The sequence below is a fragment of the Balaenoptera borealis genome (genome assembly GCF_965194805.1).
Source record: "Balaenoptera borealis genome assembly, chromosome: 10".
Taxonomy (NCBI): domain Eukaryota; kingdom Metazoa; phylum Chordata; class Mammalia; order Artiodactyla; family Balaenopteridae; genus Balaenoptera; species Balaenoptera borealis.
This window is the reverse complement of record NC_138874.1, coordinates 111,756,675-111,775,705: the sequence shown is the minus strand read 5'-3', so window position 1 is coordinate 111,775,705 and position 19,031 is coordinate 111,756,675. Positions and strand designations below refer to the sequence as shown.

The 19,031-nt window shown below is 41.3% G+C and overlaps 2 protein-coding genes across 7 annotated transcripts in view; one reads left to right on the top strand and one right to left on the bottom strand.

Annotated features, from left to right (window-relative positions):
• The window catches only part of ADAM12 (ADAM metallopeptidase domain 12), a 387,856-nt gene extending 381,796 nt beyond the window's left edge, over positions 1–6,060 (top strand). Inside the window, exon 23 of the mRNA XM_082406618.1 lies at positions 988–6,060. Coding sequence (XP_082262744.1) covers positions 988–1,048 — 61 coding nt within the window. The 3' untranslated portion in view covers positions 1,049–6,060. The remainder of the gene's footprint in view (positions 1–987) is intronic.
• Positions 6,061–8,853: 2,793 nt separating this feature from the next.
• Positions 8,854–19,031, bottom strand: part of FANK1 (fibronectin type III and ankyrin repeat domains 1) — a gene marked incomplete at its 5' end in the record, with an annotated part of 127,596 nt that continues 117,418 nt past the window's right edge. For 2 of the 6 annotated variants that reach the window (XM_082406626.1, XM_082406630.1), the window contains 6 exons: positions 8,854–9,101; positions 9,212–9,256; positions 9,346–9,423; positions 9,950–10,093; positions 12,847–13,012; positions 16,372–16,437. In XM_082406626.1, coding sequence (XP_082262752.1) covers positions 9,036–9,101; positions 9,212–9,256; positions 9,346–9,423; positions 9,950–10,093; positions 12,847–13,012; positions 16,372–16,437 — 565 coding nt within the window. In that variant the 3' untranslated portion in view covers positions 8,854–9,035. The other 4 variants (XM_082406625.1, XM_082406627.1, XM_082406628.1 and 1 more) reach the window with 4 other exon arrangements.

Genomic DNA, 19,031 nt, shown 5'->3' with positions numbered 1-19,031 from the left:
AGTTTTGATTTACATTTCTCTGATAATTAGTGATGTTGAGCATCTTGTCATGTGCTTTTTGGCCATCTGTGTGTCTTCTTTGGAGAAATGTCTGTTTAGATCCTCTGGGGAAGGCTCTCTTTTTAAATGACCTCAAGCAGTGGCCAGTTGCTTAGGTCTGCCAGTTGCTGACATCAGTGCGAGCTGGTTTTGGTCTCCTCCCGGAAGGAGAATCCTCTGTATGTTCGTTTCCAAGGGATCCCACAGGCCCAGCTTTGCGCTCTGGAGCGGCACTAATACAGTCGCTGCTGGGTACACTGTGGCTGGTGGAAGATAAGATATGCTGGCCCTGCAAATACACGCTGGATTTTTTTATTGGCCACACCTCGCAGCGTGCGGGATCTTAGTTCCCCAACCAGGGATTGAAGTTCCCCAACCAGGGATTGACCCCGTGCCCCCTGTAGTGGAAGGACGGAGTCCTAACCACTGGACCACCAGGAAATTCCCCACACTGGATTTTGAAGAGTCAGTACCCCAACATGTCAACTATCCCATTAATCTGTATGTTGGTGACACATTGAAATACTATTACTCTGGATAGAGTGGGTTAAGTGAAACATATGACTAAAGTTAGTTTTATCTATTTTTACTTAAGACTGCTACAAAATTTAAAGTTACACGTGAGGCTCACCTTTGTGGCTTGCACCATTTTTCTGTTGAATGGCACTCTTCTCCCGTGGACGGACGGGAGCAGTAGCTTTGGAAAGGGTCATAAACGGCTGAAGATGCTGCAGCTCTCAGCGTGATCCCTTCTGGGACCTGCAATTCCTGCTGAAAGCAAGAGGGGTCTCCAGCCCCCAGGGCAGGGGGTGGGGGTCTGATCCTGGAAGGACATCACAGTGCAAGAAAAGGCATCTCCAACCCAGGCATCTGTGTCTGCAGAAATCGCTGGCAGGGCCTCCTCTAACTACAGTTTTGTTTTCTCCTCTCTGGTTGCTCTTCCTGCAGACCTGCTTCCAAACAGCCCCATCAAGTGCCCAGAGCCACCCACATCGCCTATGCAAAGTGAGAAGCAAGCCAACACCGTTGTTCAACAATGAAGACAGAAGTTTGCACTATCTATCTCTCAACTCCAGTTGGAGTTATTTTTTGTACCAACTTTTAGAATTTTTTTTAATGTTTCAAACACCATGATTTGAAGAACTTTGAGCTACTGCCGTCGGTGCTGTGCTGTGCTATGGTGCTCTGTATACTTTTACTTGCTCAGGTACTTGTAAATTATTAATTTATGCAGAATGCTTGCTACAGCGCAGTGCGCTGTAGTGGGCGTGATTTTTTTTGTTTTTAAACCATCACTGAGTTTTCCATGGAAGGAAGGCTTTTTGTGCTTTTAATAGTTTAGTGAACTTGAAATATCATGCTTTCTGGGATTCTGGACAGGATGTTTACTTTTTGAAGGAGGCTTTATTGGACAGCAGTTCCCCAGCTACCCATGGCTATGGTTATGGTACCAGACACAGCTCAAGAGACCCCAGGTAGGACCTCGAGTGATTTTCTGGAACCCCTGCTCTCAGGCCAGAGCCTGGCTTCTGGTCCAGCCTACGCTTGGCTTGCAGGGATAACCTGGGCCCTGTCACAGCTGACAGGCTGGCCCACCAGGGTTATTATCCCTTGAAGCTCCAGGGTAACAGGGAAGGACCTGGCTTCTGGCCGGGAAGCTTTGGAGAGAACCTGGGTTGCGGAAAGGAATTTTAAGGTGTGGCCACACCAGTATAGAGACTGGAACACGAGGCCAGGCAGAAACTTGACCTTGAGCTCACCAGCCCTGAGCGCATTTGGAGAGCAGGCAGAGAAGTTTGCTTTATAGAAACACCAAGAACTTCTTTCCCTGGCTGCCCTTTAAGGAGTGCTGGCATCCGCACCTTATTTAGATAGGGAAAGGTGGTGTGTTTCTACAAAGACAGCTACTGCCCAAGCACTGCAACCCTCCATCTCCCTGTACTGTTTGGAGCTAAACAAATTACCACCTTGTGTTCTTGACTGTAATACAATGATTCTGTGTTCCGACAGATAGATGAGGCTTTCCACAGAGTATAACTATTTTCAGATGTGAACCGGTAACCAGATCTAGTGACTCAATTCTGTAGATAAAAATCTCCTTTTACTGCAAGGTTCAACTTATTAAAAATTAGGCAGAATCCCTATGCTTGCAAAAACTACAACCAAATGGAATGCTGTGTTCACTGGGACAGGTTATGGTCTGCTATCCTTGTTAGTATATGTTGGACAAAGAACCCTAAGTTACTAGTAAGTTCTCTTTGGGGCATCTTATTTTCCCAACTTGGCTGAGGAAATCTTTGAAAGATGTTTTTGGCACAGAGTCTGAATCTGTTTCTTAAGCACTTACAACTTACCTGTTGAGCATCACAGAAATGGGCGAAGGAAACAAAGTCCTCATCCTCAGGATTCACGAAGTGCAGTCTTGGGCAGCAGCCCCATCAGCCTCCCACCCTTTAGAGGTCTGACTGGGGAGCCGTTTCCAAAAGGAGATCTTGAAGATGCTTGTATCTGATGGCATGAAAATGACAAAATGACTCAGACAAGGTAAAAATGCCATTATGCCTCTGTCTGTCTTCTAGTGGGGTCATATGCGACTGGTTTTCACATTAGAAGGCAATTGACAGCAGTTCCATAATCCACTCTGTTTTATGACAGGGACTTCATCTGGGGTCATTTCAATGGTTTTTCTATGCCTTGAAGCAGAAAGACAAAACGTACCAAGAATCTTGGTTTGCCTTCCAGAAACAAGAGTGCATTTAACTCTCCGCGTGTTCCCACCGTATCCAGGGAACATAGTATTCACGATCATGGATAAACTCAATAAATCCATGTCTCTCACACACACACACACACACAAAAGGGAACTCGGCTCTAATACATTCCAACTCTTATAGCATGCAACTGTTCATTATACATTTATTAATTTCTTAAAACTATAAAGCCATGTTAGAAACTATTACTGCTGATGAGTACATACAGAATTACTATAACTGGTATTATATTTGGTAACTATACTAAGGCCAAAACATATGCTGTTGAAAAGTTTACAGAATTTTTATGGTGCATTATGTGGGTATTGTCTTTGTAGATGCCCAAATCCTTGGATCTGGCATTGTAGCCCCTTCTCCTAGTGTAAGGAAGAGGATGTGAACTTTTTTTTTTTTTTGTCTGTCCTTAATTATAGTTCCTATGCTTCTATTTCAGAGAACCAGGAATAGTTTGATATTAAAGGAGATTAATGCTGTGATCTTACATCTCATCATCAATGGCCACTTAGGGGCCACGGCTGATGACACATTCTTATCTCTCTATAGTACTAAGTGCTTCTATAGAGCCATGCAATTTATTTCTGGAAAAGAACATAGTTAAACCTAATATCCCCTTACAATACACAGATAATATTATTAGAGGAACAATACTTCCAAATGCAATATTTATCAAATGAAGCATATTAAACAATAACTTTCATTTTAATATAACTTAGGAAAGTAACCAATAGCCAGGTTGTTTGGGGGGGGGGAAGCTATTCCTCCCCCTTTTTATATCCTCATAGATGATAGAAACAAAAGTTAATGCTTATATTTCAATGGCAGTCTATTTTTAATATTTTTTTAATTGTATAGGCATGAATAATAGAGTTGATGGGGGCTTAGAAGGCCCTCGCTGAGAAAGTCAGCATGCCTCGACACAGAGCAGGCCCTAAGGGTAGTCACTTTCCTTCCTCCATCTTATGAGAGTTGTAGGTTGTATGACCCCACTTTACTGGGAAGTAGATGGCTAATCTTCCAGGCATTCTACTGAAAAGTTTATCGCCTGAAATTTTGTGTAACGGTTTGTTTTCCTGACACATGGAATCAGATGTGTAGCAACCAAGAGAAACAGTACATAACATTTTCCATTGTCAAAATATGCACATAGAGATTACACTTCCCAGTGTGAATTTTTCCAGCTTACACATGTGGGATGACATCACAAAAAACCACAAGAGCAACAAATTAAACTACATGAGAATAAATACTCCTGACTAGTCTCAAAGGGGACAATTTTATGCCTTCTTAACTTTATTAGGAATTCTTAGTCTGAAACCAGAGCCCATCGTTCCGGCAAATCAATACGACACATCAGCGTAACCCCTAAGAGCAGAACATCTCAAACTCTGCTCTGTGGCGGACCATTCTTAGGAGCCTGTGATCTCCGTGGTGCTAAACAGAGCCTGGTGCTGGCCCGGCGGGAATTCTCAAGCATCTCCCTGCCATCTCTCCACTGCTGTTTACAAAGCACTCTGAGCCATTGAGACCCCGACACCCAAGAGGGCACGATGCCTGGGCAGCAACCTGACCCCTCGCAGGCTTTCAGCATGAGGCTTATTTCATTTAAAACGTTTGCTCTGGAGGGCTCCGCGAGGTGTGCAAGGAGCAGGAAGCCCAGGGCAGACTCCGTCTGGAGATCCTTCCTCACTGCTAGCAAACTGACCCCAACCAAACACAAGTAACCCAGATAAACATTACACCCAGAAGTCTCCCGGTGCCGATGCTGACCCCCAGGGGTGACTCAGGCTGTGGGTCCCCCGCACGATGGCTGGCTGGCAGCTGCCATCTCTTCTCCTTCCCACAACTCACGAGCAGGCCATGAACACATCTGGACACAGGCAGCCTAGGCTAATACGTCCCTTGGCCACTCCTTATCGCCCAGACACCAGTTCCTTCCCCAGGCCCAACCCAGCACCGAGGCCTCTCCAATCTCTGACAGATCTCTGCGTTTTTAGCTACTTCAGGTCAGCCAGAGTGGTGGCTCCCCCACAAGTCCACCCATCGGACACCCAAAGCCCAGCCTTCTCCAGCCCCGCAGCCTGGAGCAGCCCTGCCGGCTCCCCCGCCAGCCCGGACTCCAGCAGCGTCCCTCCTCCAGGAGGGATGCTAAAGACTTCTATCTATTAGAAGGGGGAGTTGGCCATAGAAAATCAGTTCACCTCTAATTACAAAATTCTCTTGACGCACTCTACAGTTCCCATTGACATCTCTTTCTTTTAAACCTATTTGAAAACTCTGATAGTCACACCAGTAACAACAAGCTAAGAAAGATTCGTGAGCCCCAGGCTGAGAACCATTTCTGTGCAGTGATGCTTCCAGAAGCCATTTACCTGCACGTGAATAAACTGTTTCCCTGCCTTTCTTAAAGAAAACCCCCTCTTTACTTTTGGGACAGCAGTGGGTGGCTTAGAATCCAGCCATTAAGAGCCTGTTCTATATGAGAAAAATCAGGAGAAGAAACACTGCATATAAAATTGTCATAATATTCAATAATGGATTGTGATAGCCATAAGATTTAACACACAAAGGAATTCTCAATGTGATTTGGCTCTTCCAGGCTCAATACTCTGTAACCAACCCTGATGTTTCCACATCATCTCCAAAAAACATGTCCTGTATTCTCCCTGTGATTCTCCTTCCATGAGATAATTTTTTAGTTCTCAATTTAGCACACTGTAAATCCAGAAAAAAAGGATAAATCTCATGTGATCATTTTAGTTTTACAAAGAAGTGGAATGATGTCTATGTTCATGGCCTATATAAGCAAGTACTTAAGTAAGAAGGACAGTGATAGAAAAAATACATCAAACTAGAAAGAGAAAACCCTCTAAGAGTCCAAGGAGAACAAGTAGCGTCAGAGTTCATTGCGCTCTTGGACCGTCTATCAGGTCAAGTGGGGAGGTTTTAAGGAAGGTGCACTGTTTCATGTGTGTGGCACATAAGTATAACTCTGTAAAACTTGGCTACAGGCTATTCAGCACAGTACAAAGTTACAGCTACTAAACCAGTACATTCATTTTTATAGTGCTTCATCCATTTATCATGCTTTGGTTTGCTAATTTTTTTCACATACCTTTTTATGTTACGGTCTGTTACCTTTGTACACATTTCTCATATTGGGGGTCTACAGGTAATACAACCTGCTTTTCCATAGAAAAAAGTCAATGTTACGCATATTATATCCAATAAATGGTATACAGGTTAATATAAAGATGAGTCTCATTCATTACTGAGCATGTTACCAAAATGGGGGGGGAGGGGAACTCTCATGTAGAAAAATGTATCTATATTTGCATTCGTTTATAGATGCCTAAGAATCTGAGAAGGATGGTGAGCTGGAGGGTTGGGGGATGCATGCTGCAGTCCACCTGAGCCAGTCAGGTGATGGGACAAGGATGGAAGAAGTTGCCTTTATGCCTTTTCACACACACTGTGGGGCGGGGGGGAACCTAATACTTCTTTGAACGATGTGATACATAACCTATCAAATAAATTTTTAAAACTCACCTTATTTATAGAAGAGATTCAAAAAGAAAGCAAGCAGGATTAGAAACATTTACATCAGGCATATCCAGAATAAAAATCTAATTGCAATGGGAATGTATTACAAATTTTTTTTTAACTAGCATCCAATTTCATAAAGAACTGCAGTAAATACCGAGAAAAATAGATTTACAGAATGGTAACAGGTGTCCTTATTCTTACCACCCTCTACCCATGACAAACCAAGCAGGCAAAAAATAAGTACATAGAAGACCTCATAGTTAATAATGTAGCTCAATTGATTTTATATATATATATAAAATAATGCACTGAAAGTAGAAAAACAATCTATGCCCTAGAAATGCAATGACTGTTGAGTCAAAGCTGAATAGCAGATTATCTAGCAAATAGCAAATGAAACCATTTGTGTTAACACACTCTACAGCCATGTTTCTCAGACTCCTTGAATTATAAGCACTCACCTGGGATGCTTGTGACAATCCATTGCTCATGCCCTTTCCCGAGAGATTCCAATCCAGAGGGAATTCCAATTCAGAAATAAAAAGTATAAATTACTTGGGAAAAATGAAGCTAATAAAAGCATGGGTTGCTTCCTTGGGAAAATTCAAAACACAAGGTAAACCACAATCTAATCTTATTAAGGAAAAATATTAAAAAAGCAAACACACATAGCACCTGAGCATATAGAACTCAGCAGCCCACTGTAACCCAATGAGATCATCTCAGGAGTATAAGGATGGTTCAATATTTAAAAATCTAGTAATCCAAGTCAGCAAATTAATAGCTTGTAGGGAAATAGGCCATATTATGATAACCAGAGATGCTACAAAAGACATTTGATAAAATTCAACACCCATTCCTGAATTTTAAAAAGTCCGAATATAGATAGATAGGTAAGAAAGGTAGGTAGATAGATAAAAATTAGATAGATAAAAATTAGATAGATAAAAATTTAAAGTCTGAATAAAATAAGACTGGAAACCAAAGGACTTGAGAGGTGCTTCAGTGGAAAATTAAATTCACAGATACAAGCTAGGACCTTACAAGCAGTCATTTTTGGCTAAGTTACACTGCGATGACAAGCCACTCTTAAATTTCAGCGACTTATGGCATGAAAGGGCTATTTCTCACTCACATGTCATGTCCATCCTGGGGGAGCTCTGGCTCTTGTCTCAGGACCCTGGGCTGATGGAGTAGCCACCATCCAAATCACAGCTGGTCTTGTGGCAGAGGCAAGAGGAACCTGGGGATTCTTAAAGCTTCCTCTCGGAGGGACAGGAGCCACTTCCACTCACGTTTCATTGACCAAAGTCAGCCCCATTATACGGCCAAGGTTGACCTCCACAAGAAGGGGGTGTGCCCTCTTCCCATAGGTCATGAATATTATACACAACACACCAAGGAATGAAGTGGAGGTGAAAGTCAACATTGATCATGGTGGGGGAAAAGGAGCCTTGGAACGCCGTGACGATGCTCTGATTTTTAGAGAGATTTTTTAAAATCTATTCCAGCAAATCTAAAGGAATAAGCATTTGTACAAAAGGTAAAACGCTAGTGAAATATCTAAGGAGAGGACTGCGTATGATCCACAGATCCAGTTCCTAAGGTGGACAGTCTATAAGCTGTATGGAATAGAGCTGAGAATTGCCAACATCAAAAAACTGATGGTGTGTTTTTTCTCTATGCCCTTCCCCCAGAGCTTTGGCACTTTAATAACCTTTTAAATTCTCTTTCCCTGCAGAGACAATTCCAGTCCCGTGCAGACCTCTGTAGCTGGTCTTCTCCTGGGGTCAAGTTAACCAGCTTGTCTCTGGAGACGCGAAATGCATGCGGTCGGCTCGCTCCCCTCTTTGCTGATTTCTAAGTGTGTCTGCCAAATTAAAGCTCCAACACGTTTGTGTCTGAGCTCCCAACCAGCAGACCTGTTCATTCCTACTTGTCTTAGAACTGAGTGATCAGTATCAAAACCCTTTCTGCTCTGAGGACTCGATGTAATAATATACTCCTCTTCGGCAAAGTTGTCAACAGGCCAGCAGGCCGGCTCTTTCACTGTCAGGGCCTGAGTGTATGCAAACACGTCCTCAGACAGGTCTGTTCTAAAAGCACTGCTCTAATGGAGCAGAGTCGGAGTCTTGAAATATGTATCTTGTGCTTTGATGTGAGGCCAACGGCTGAGCAGAAAACTCTTCACATGGCCTCCTGGGCTTTCAGGAGGAGCGTCTCTCAGGAGGGAGCACCAGCCTGACCACACGGCCTGGAAGGCCTTAGGTTGGGAAGGAAGGACATAATTAAAAACACATGGGAGAAGGAATTTCCACCGGGTCCTGGAGTGGCTCGGAGGACAGCTTGGAGGGCAGGAGCGGGAAGTGGGAGACCCGTGTATGTTTGTGCAGCTCCGGGACATAAATATTTTGCTTCACGTCTAACTCCAAAAAGCCCGAGCACAAGAAAACATCCCCGTTCTGCAGACGCCCGATGATGACACCACTGCCACGCGTACTTAGGTAAAAAGATGTATTTCAAAGTGAGAACAGTTGTATGTTACAAAAGTACTGTGAATCTTCACTAAATAATTAATCAAATGTATAGCCCTCAAAGATGCAGAATTTCATCTCTCTAGTTCAAGTCCCGTTTTGCTTCGTTTCACTTGGCTTTCGGAGGGAGGTAAGAGGTGCCCCGCCGTCAGCGAACAGATGACTTCTTCGGCATTTGCTTTTTTTTCATTTCTTCTAATAAGGAGATGACATTCTAGGTAAACAAAAACAGGTGCATGTAAATCCAAGGTTTGGGTTTTTTTGTTTTGTTTTTTTTTTAAGTGCTGCAAAATGAGCCTCAAAGGGCAGAAAGAACATCCCAACCTTTCTGTCAAAAACTCTGGCCATTTCTAGGACACCTTTGCCAAACTGAAAGAGAAAACAAGAAAAATTCTTTTGTATCTATGTTCTCTCCTCCTCGCCAGGAAAAGTCCTTAGATGGAGATGGAGTTACACACCTCGTTTTTCACACTTGCGTCTGCCCCTCTGTCGAGAAGTAACTGGACTAATTCTTCATGGTTATTCAACACGGCCACCTAGAAGACAAACAGCGGGGGTGAGCGGAAGGGGGTGCCTGGTGGGCCAGGTCCAGGACGCCCACCAGCAGCACGCTCACGAGTCAGAGCTGTCTGGGGCCGCTGTGGCTTTGCAGGATGGGTGCGTGTGCCCCGCTGCACACTGATGGCAACTGCAAGGGAAGAGGAAAGGAAATCTGCTTTTCTCCATGTAAGATGACCTGACAAGTCCTAGGCCAAACCAGGACAGAGAATAGCACTTCTTTGATTTTATCCTAAAATGGCCCCAGGGACTGGGGTTGGTAATCCTTCAAGAAAGTTGTCAAAAGACAACAAAAATACTAGAGTGACGCCACCCACCCACCCACCCCCAAAAGAATGCTATGGTGACATTGCCATATCTTAATTCACAGGCCGATAGGGAATACACAGGCAACCAAAACCCCGTGCTCTTATGTGGCTGCACTGGCAAGAATTTCTGCTACAGGGGCAGCTCTGACCTTAATTCCGCCTGTCAAGCCAGGCGGCTGTGTGGAGCAAGGCGTACCATGAGAGGGGTCTTCCCGTCTTTGTCTTTCATGTTCACATCCGCGCCTGCGTCAATCAGCAGAGAGGCGACCTTCTGGTTCCCCGAGACCGCGGAGACTCTCATGAGCGGGGTCCACCCCGAGCCAGCGTCCGTGGTGTCCACCTGGAGAGCCACAGGGAGAGGGGCTCTTAGCCCACTTTCTTTTCCTGAAAATCACTCATCAGAAACTTATAAAGAAATGTCTACTTGCCCAAATTCCCCCAATTTAGATAGCAGTCTTTCTAGACCTGGTGAGAGTTGATTGGACTGTGCTGATTTCATTCACATTTACACAGTGAGCAGCTGTGTTTGGACCACTTTAGAGGGTGCTGAGAGGCCCCAGGAGGCCCCTCCCCACCCACTGGCATCTTCATTTACATTTTGTTCAAATGGAAAAAAAGATGGGACAGAAAAATGAAACATAATCGCCTTCTCCTTGGCCCCATGTGAGCCCTGCCTTATTTTCTTGTGCCTAACTTTCCTCGTCTGGTTTTTAAAGAGTGTCTGCTGCTTACTTTTAAGTGTCTTTTGTAAGTGGCTTTAAATCCCTTCTGGAACAAGACAGTAATATAAACACCCACCCTGATCCTTACCAATAGGTATTCATTTTAAGCAGGAGAACTACAGCTGGAGTAAATACAAAGCAACCAGATCTCTTACATGAAATCCAGTCTGAAAAGTTAGCCAACCTAATGTCTTGTCCAAAATGTAGTTTGCCTGGTAGTAAGATGGGCCATTTCTAATAATCTGCCCGACATTAAGATCCTTCAATGTCATGCTTTTTAAGACATATTCTAGAATGATAAAATGTAGATACTGCCTCCTCCAATCCCAACGAAGGCCTCATCCACCCATGAAGAGTGGTTCTGAAGTAGACATATACACGTGTGCACAGACGGATGCATGGATGCACACACAGGTTTAATTCAGAAGAATTACTTACAGAAGAATTACTCAGAGCTATCTGCAGCTTTAGTATGAAGCGTCAGACCGGAATAACAAACGAAGAACTGCCAGTAGGGCCTTAGGACCTTGCAGGTGATTTGTGTGTATGAGATTAGCCACTGCAACACCGTTAAGATGTGCAGCTCTTCCTCTTGCAAATAACAAATAACCTTTGGGCAGCAAACTCCATTATATTTAAATAATTATAAAATAACCACCTCGTACTACAAGGTACTTTATGCATTTTCAATGCACTTCCACACACATTTTCTCTTTTGGTCCTGAGGGGTTAAACAGGGGTAGCTATTTTTATTCTTGGTTTACAAATGTTTAAACCAAATCTCAGAGAAGTCGAATACCTTCCCTGAGGTCACATGGCTCATTAAATGTAGAAATGCTTCCCCCATGCAAATAACTCGCTCTCAGTATAGATCATTCGATTCGAGAAGAGGGTGACAATGCCCCACTTTGCTCCCAGATCCAACCGTCTTCCAAAGCATCAGATCAATCACCTGCCAAGAACAGAGAGGGACTCGTGTTGACATCACCTGCCAGCCACACAGAATTCTTTGGTGGACACATATATGGAGTTCCAGTGCTACAGAAAAAGATGGAATTCACCCCAAATGAGTGTGTCCATAACTAAAGACCAGAGAGCCTACACTTCCAAAATTCCAGTATTTAAATGTTGATGGCAGAGACCTGCCCTTCTTTCAGCAAAGGTCAAACTTCATTTTCAGCTACAGACTTTTACTGGGTCCAAAGCATGAGCAGAATTCATCATAAACCAAACAAGAGGAATGCGGCTATCACTACCACCCAAGGCAGGTGTGGGCCCGAACCACCAAGGCACGCAGGCTGGTCCTTCTGACCTTTTGTGCGTGTCTCTAAAACAAAACAAGAAATGTAATAAAAGGGATTTATCTTGATTGAGGCTCTTCCTTCAAGGGGCCCTCTTCTCAGCCCTCTAAAAGCAGCAGCAGGAACCAGTGAGATCCCACAACTTAAGCCTTGCTTTTGCTCAATCACACTTCAGAGACAAACTAGGACAAATCTACAGACATCTTCCGGGAGACATAACTCTTCTCCATTCGAGTTTATTTTCCAGGTCATCAGTTTAACTTCTCAGTAGTCTACACCATCTGGCAATCACAATTAGGAGAGAATTTTGTTCATCATTCCTTATTTCCATGCCCTGACATTTTTATTTAACTTCTTTGAAATCTTGAACTAAAGTTTTCAAAGGTATCAGCAGTTACCCTAATTGAGCTAATTCTATTTGCCCATCTTCAAATATCTGTAGAAGTCCAAACAACTCTACTTCTATTTGCCAAGTAGAATTTGTGCTTTCTGATGACATGAAACCAGAAGCAAACCAAAATGCCTACTTCAAAGCAAAGACACGAGAGCTGGAATGCTCTATTCTTGATATAGTGTTTGCTCTTTGGAAGTTTTTTTTAATGACTAATCTTTAAAGCAAACCAAGAATAAAAATAATCTAATTCTAAAAGCAATAAGCAGCACTATGGCTGTAAGAGTTCTGAACATCTTGGTGTGTCCAGCACCTATGACATTATCTGGTGTGTTATAGAGGCACCATCAAGCTTTGTTGGCATAGGGAATGAACAAAGGAATAAACAAAGTAGAAGAAGCATCAGGTCCAGCTCTGGATTCAGCACTGTTTCTTCTTCCCCCACATGAGATGAACCTCCATGACAATCTGAAGCCTCACTATCATAACAATTCTATAATGATCTTTTTTTCCCAAGGCTTCAGGAACTTTCTTGCTCATAAGTCAGAGAACTTTCTCCAGCATTTCTAGGTTCAACAACTCAAAAGACATCCACATAAGGCCCTGCTTGTCCTAAACCCTATGGAACAGCATTTAGGTTCTTAACTGTATGTGTGTAGTTAACAAGGACAATCCGTACCTCACAGCCGTCCTTTATCATCCACTCAATCACATTGCAGTGGCCTCCATCTGCAGCCCAGTGCAGAGCTGTACAGCCTCCTAGGTCTCTAGTGTCCCAAGAAGCACCGTGTCTTCGGAGGTATTTCACAACATCTAGGTGTCCTGCGTAGCACGCAAGCATTAGACTGCAACACACAGCAGAAGAAGCATTTGGCTATAAGTGCGGTCTCCACACTCAGGTCTACATTTACCCTCCCTGGCTTAAACCTAAGAGAGAAATCCTAATTTGGGTGGAAAAGCCATGAAAATCATTCACATAAAATGCATGTGTCTATCAACTGATAGATAGACACATTGTGGTATATCCATACAATGGAATATAATTTGGCCATAAAAAGGAAATGAAGTACTGATATATGCTACAATGTAGATGAACCTTAAAACATTACGCTAAATAAAAGCAGCCAGACACAAAAGGCCACATAGTATGATTTCATTTATATGAAATGTCCAGAATAGACAAATCCATAGAGACAGAACTAGCAGGTTAGTGGTCGCTCAAGCTGGAAGGAGGAGATGGTAAGCGACTGCTAATGAATATAGGGCTTCTTTCTGTGTTGATGAAAATCCTCTGGATTTATATAGTGATGGTGGTTACACAACTTTGTTCATATATTTTTTTTTCACACACACACACTGTATTTTATTTTTACAAGAGATAAATAGACTGTTCATATATTTTTTAATGCTGAATTGTACATTGTAGCAGAATGAATTTTAGGGTATGTGAATTATACCTCCAAAAAATGAATAATCACTGTAATTGAGTAAAATGTTGGGATTTAAAAACATCTACCAGTCCATGATGATATTTAAAAAAGAAAAAGAAATAAATCTCATTGGACACTATTAGAGATAACTATTAAACCAATTCCTTACTCTAAATAGTGGTACTTAAACATTTATGTTGTCTTTATAGAATGCAATGTAGTCCATCCCCAGTTGATGAGGGAAGCTCTTGTTAACAGAAGACTACACAGCTAATAAATAAAGGAGGAATCATGGAATTAGAAAATCACTTTTTGGCAAGTCCCAATTAAATAATTGATTCAGGCAAGGATCATAGTAGATGCTAAAATTTTTGGATGAAAGTTTAATGGAGAACAGGATATTCACACTGTACTGAATTTCTAACCCATAGATTATTTTCTAATTGCAGTGGGAAGCTATATCTTTACAAAGGAAAGATTTAGCTGTTACACCCTCACCAAAGGATCAAAATTAGAATCACCAACTGTGGGGCAACCTGCATCACAGGCCTGACAGAGGCAAACTGAAGTCACAACACCAGCTCTGAAGTGCTCTTGCTAAAAATGTTAACCTGAATCCAATCAAGCCTTTAAACCTAATTTTAACTTTATTGGAAATAATGAACAAGTTAAATGCCTCCTTCACACCTAGGAGACAACTGAGCAGATCAAGAACATAGGGCATCCTCTAAGATAATTGATCCCGTCTCCTCAAAAGTCATTGCTATAAGAAAAAAATTTTTAAATAAAAAAAAGAGAGGACCAGTTACACACACACAGGTTTTCACCTTCAGTCTACTGATGGGAATTATTATATTAAGAAATGTCCTGGGGGCTTCCCTGGTGGCGCAGTGGTTGAGAATCTGCCTGCCAATGCAGGGGACACGGGTTCGAGCCCTGGTCTGGGAAGATCCCACATGCCGCGGAGCAACTAAGCCTGTGAGCCACAACTACTGAGCCTGCGCGTCTGGAGCCTGTGCTCCACAACAAGAGAGGCCACGATAGTGAGAGGCCCGCGCACTGCGATGAAGAGTGGCCCCCGCTTGCCGCAACTAGAGAAAGCCCTCACACAGAAACGAAGACCCAACACAGCCAAAAATAAATACATAATTAATTAATTAATTAAAATCTTTTTAAAAAAAAAAAAGAAATTTCCTAATCTAGACATCCTTACCCTCCTGGCATGGTCCCTTAGCTAGGATGGAAGAGATACATAAATGTCTTCACATAAAGACGTACAAATAGCTTTCTTTCTATCAGATTTTATCAATAAGGCTATCCTCTGTAGCTTTCCAGCTTCCTCTCTGCTGTGGAAAAGTTCAAGGTTATTATCAGTACCTAGAAAATCTGAACAAGCTCATTGGTAGAACAGACAAACCACAGAACCTATTTTGGAGGTGATCTTTTAATAAATTTTCTAATTTCTTGTATGGATATTGGTTATTTTGGATGTTCTACTTCTTGAGTTGATTTTGATAGTTTAAATTTTCTCTAAAAAAGTACCCATTTAAATGATTTGATCAAATCTATTTTAGATGCAAATGTACCACTTTCTTTTCATGCTTAAATTTGCTCTATACTGTTATGAATCCTTTCAGATTTCTAATTTTTTCTTTCCTCTGAGATTTACAAAATTGGTCCATTTTATTGTGTAACTTTTGTTTAAGAGGTAGCTCTTACATTTCTCAACAATTTTTATTTTATAAACAATTTCTACTTTTTAAAAATTCTTCTCTTTCATACCTCTCAAGTTTTTCTTTTTCCTTTTTAAAATGGCACTATTATTTTTTCAAACTTCTTGAATTGATGGCTTAGTTCCAAAAATACCTGAGTTATTTGAAAAACTACTGTTTAAACTTATAAGTGATTTTTTCAATGTTACTAAAATCTATTGCTGCACTATGTCCAGAGAGCGTGGTAGGTAGGTTTTCTGATTTTAGAAATTGATGTTCTCTTTGTGGCTTACCGTATTTGATCAGTGTTTTGTAGCTACTCCTTACATACTAGTTTGCAGTGCATAAACCTTTGATCGGCGTACATCACGTGACTATAAGCTCCTTGAGCAAAGGCTTTGCATTTTATTCACTGTTCTACCCAAGTGCCAAGCACAGAGCCTGGCATGTGGTAGTCATTCAATAAATATTGGTTGATTTGAATTAATTAATTAAACATAATTACTAGATTAGTGATTATTTTTATGTCTTTCTAAAACATTCTCTCATCATTGTAAGAACAAGTTTCCAAGTATCATGTTCTTTCCACAAACTTCTCCTGCAAGGCACTCAGCCCTTTCATCTCAGGGAAGTAATTGGGTTGTATCTTTGTGAATGCCTTTTGCTTCCTTGGAAACACCTAAGACTTCTAGTTAACAGAGTCAGGCGAAATGCAATGAGAGCCCTTAGGGAGGTACAAAGTGCCACAGGCACTTACAACCAAATGCCCAGCACCCGGCTGGAGAAAACTGCTTCAATAACTATCACTTACTGAGTGCTTAGTGTCTGCTGGGCTCAAGCTAGGGAAGGCAGATGCATTATAATGGATATCCCCCAAAATACCCTGTTGAACGGAAGAATAAGTGGACAAGTGAATAAGCCAGTTTTTGAGTTGCCATCGTTCCTTTGAGACCTATCACCTCTCAGTACTGTCAAAAGAAACAAGAAAATATTTGGGTAAATCAAAACCCCAAGCCTAGTAACACAAGTATGGGAACAGTTTAGGGCATGTTTCATACCTACCTGTCCTTGCCACTTCCATTCTGCAGATTCACATCTGCGCCGTTAGAAACGAGGATTTTCACAAGCCTAAACAAGACAAATTTCAGAGGCGCTGGATAAGCAGCTTTGATGAATAGGAACCCACGATAACCCAGTAAAAATGAACGACTCTATATTTAAGACCTGTCCTGGCAACTCTCTCTTCTCCATCTTCAGAGGCAGCTGGCTTTAAAGACAGGGCATTACTAAACCAGGAAACTGCCTCTCCACACCAAAAAAAAAACAAAAACAAACAAGTTTTTACACTTTACGTGAATTATTCATTGAAAACAAAAAAACTATACCACATGAAACAAATTAGACTATGAAACTAACTCACTCTCACTTTAATGACCATTGGAAATACATTTTCAAATGGTAGAATCTAATGAAAATCCATTTCTATTTCTTTAAAAATGGCATTTTAGTAGTTAAAATATAAATATGTTGGAAAAAATAAGCTCTTAGTATTTATGTGTATCTCCGTGAGGAGTAGAGAAAATAGATTGTGTCAGTGGAAATTATATCTGAGCAACCTATCAGGGAAATTTGATTTCTAGAAGGAATATCCCTCCCCTTTCTTTTTTTAAAGAAACTGTGATTTAAATTCTCCCAACAAACAAAAGTCCAGGACCAGATGGCTTCACAGGTGAATTCTATCAAACATTTAGAGAAGAGCTAACACCCATCCTTCTCAAACTCTTCCAAAAAATTGCAGAGGAAGGAACACTCCCAAACTCATTCTATGAGGTAACCATCACCCTGATACCAAAACCAGACAAAGACACTACCAAAAAAGAAAATTACAGACCAATATCACTGATGAATATAGATGCAAAAATCCTCAACAAAATACAAGCAAACTGAATCCAACAACACATTAAAAGGATCATACACCACGATCAAGTGGGACTTCTCCCAGGGATGCAAGGATTCTTCAATATATGCAAATCAATCAATGTGATACACCATATTTAAAAATTGAAGAAGAAAAACCATATGATCATCTCAATAGATGCAGAAAAAGCTTTTGACAAAATTCAACACCCATTTATGATAAAAACTCTCCAGAAAGTGGGCATAGAGGGAACCTACCTCAACATAATAAAGGTCATATATGACAAACCCACAGCAAACATCATTCTCAATGGTGAAAAACTGAAAGCATTTCCTCCAAGATCAGGAACGAGACAAGGATGTCCACTCTCACCACAATCATTCAACATAGTTCTGGAAGTCCTAGCCACGGCAATCAGAGAAGAAAAAGAAATAAAAGGAATACAAATGGGAAAAGAAGAAGTAAAACTGTCACTGTTTGCAGATGACATGATACTATACATAGAGAATCCTAAAACTGCCACCAGAAAACTGCTAGAGCTAATTAATGAATATGGTAAAGTTGCAGGATACAAAATTAATGCACAGAAATCTCTTGCATTCCTATATACTAATGATGAAAAATCTGAAAGAGAAATTATGGAAACACTCCCATTTACCATTGCAACAAAAAGAATAAAATACCTAGGAATAAACCTACCTAGGGAGACAAAAGACCTGTATGCAGAAAACTATAAGACACTGATGAAAGAAATTAAAGATGATACCAACAGATGGAGAGATATACCATGTTCTTGGATTGGAAGAATCAACATCGTGAAAATGACTATACTACCCAAAGCAATCTACAGATTCAATGCAATCCCTATCAAATTACCAATGGCATTCTTTACGGAGCTAGAACAAATCATCTTAAAATTTGTATGGAGACACAAAAGACCCCGAATAGCCAAAGCAGTCTTGAGGGAAAAAAACAGAGCTGGAGGAATGAGACTCCCTGACTTCAGACTATACTACAAAGCTACAGTAATCAAGAAAATATGGTACTGGCACAAAAACAGAAACATAGATCAATGGAACAAGATAGAAAGCCCAGAGATAAACCCACACACCTATGGTCAACTAATCTATGACAAAGGAGGCAAAGATATACAATGGAGAAAAGACAGTCTCTTCAATAAGTGGTGCTGGGAAAACTGGACTGCTACATGTAAAAGAATGAAATTAGAATACTCCCTAACACCATACACAAAAATAAACTCAAAATGGATTCGAGACCTAAATGTAAGACTGGACACTATAAAACTCTTAGAGGAAAACATAGGAAGAACACTCTTTGACATCAATCACAGCAAGATCTTTTTTGATCCACCTCCTAGAGTAATGGAAATAAAAACAAAAATAAACAAATGGGACCTAATGAAACTTCAAAGCTTTTGCACAGCAAAAGAAACCATAAACAAGATGAAAAGACAACCTCAGAATGGGAGAAAATATTTGCAAACGAATCAAAGGACAAAGGATTAATCTCCAAAATATATAAACAGCTCATTCAGCTCAATATTAAAGAAACAAACACCCCAATCCAAAAATGGGCAGAAGACCTAAATAAACATTTCTCCAAAGAAGACATACAGATGGCCACGAAGCACATGAAAAGATGCTCAACAGCACTAATTATTAGAGAAATGCACATCAAAACTACAATGAGGTATCACCTCACCCCAGTTAGAATGGGCATCATCAGAAAATCTACAAACAACAAATGCTGGAGAGGGTGTGGAGAAAAGGGAACCCTCTTGCAC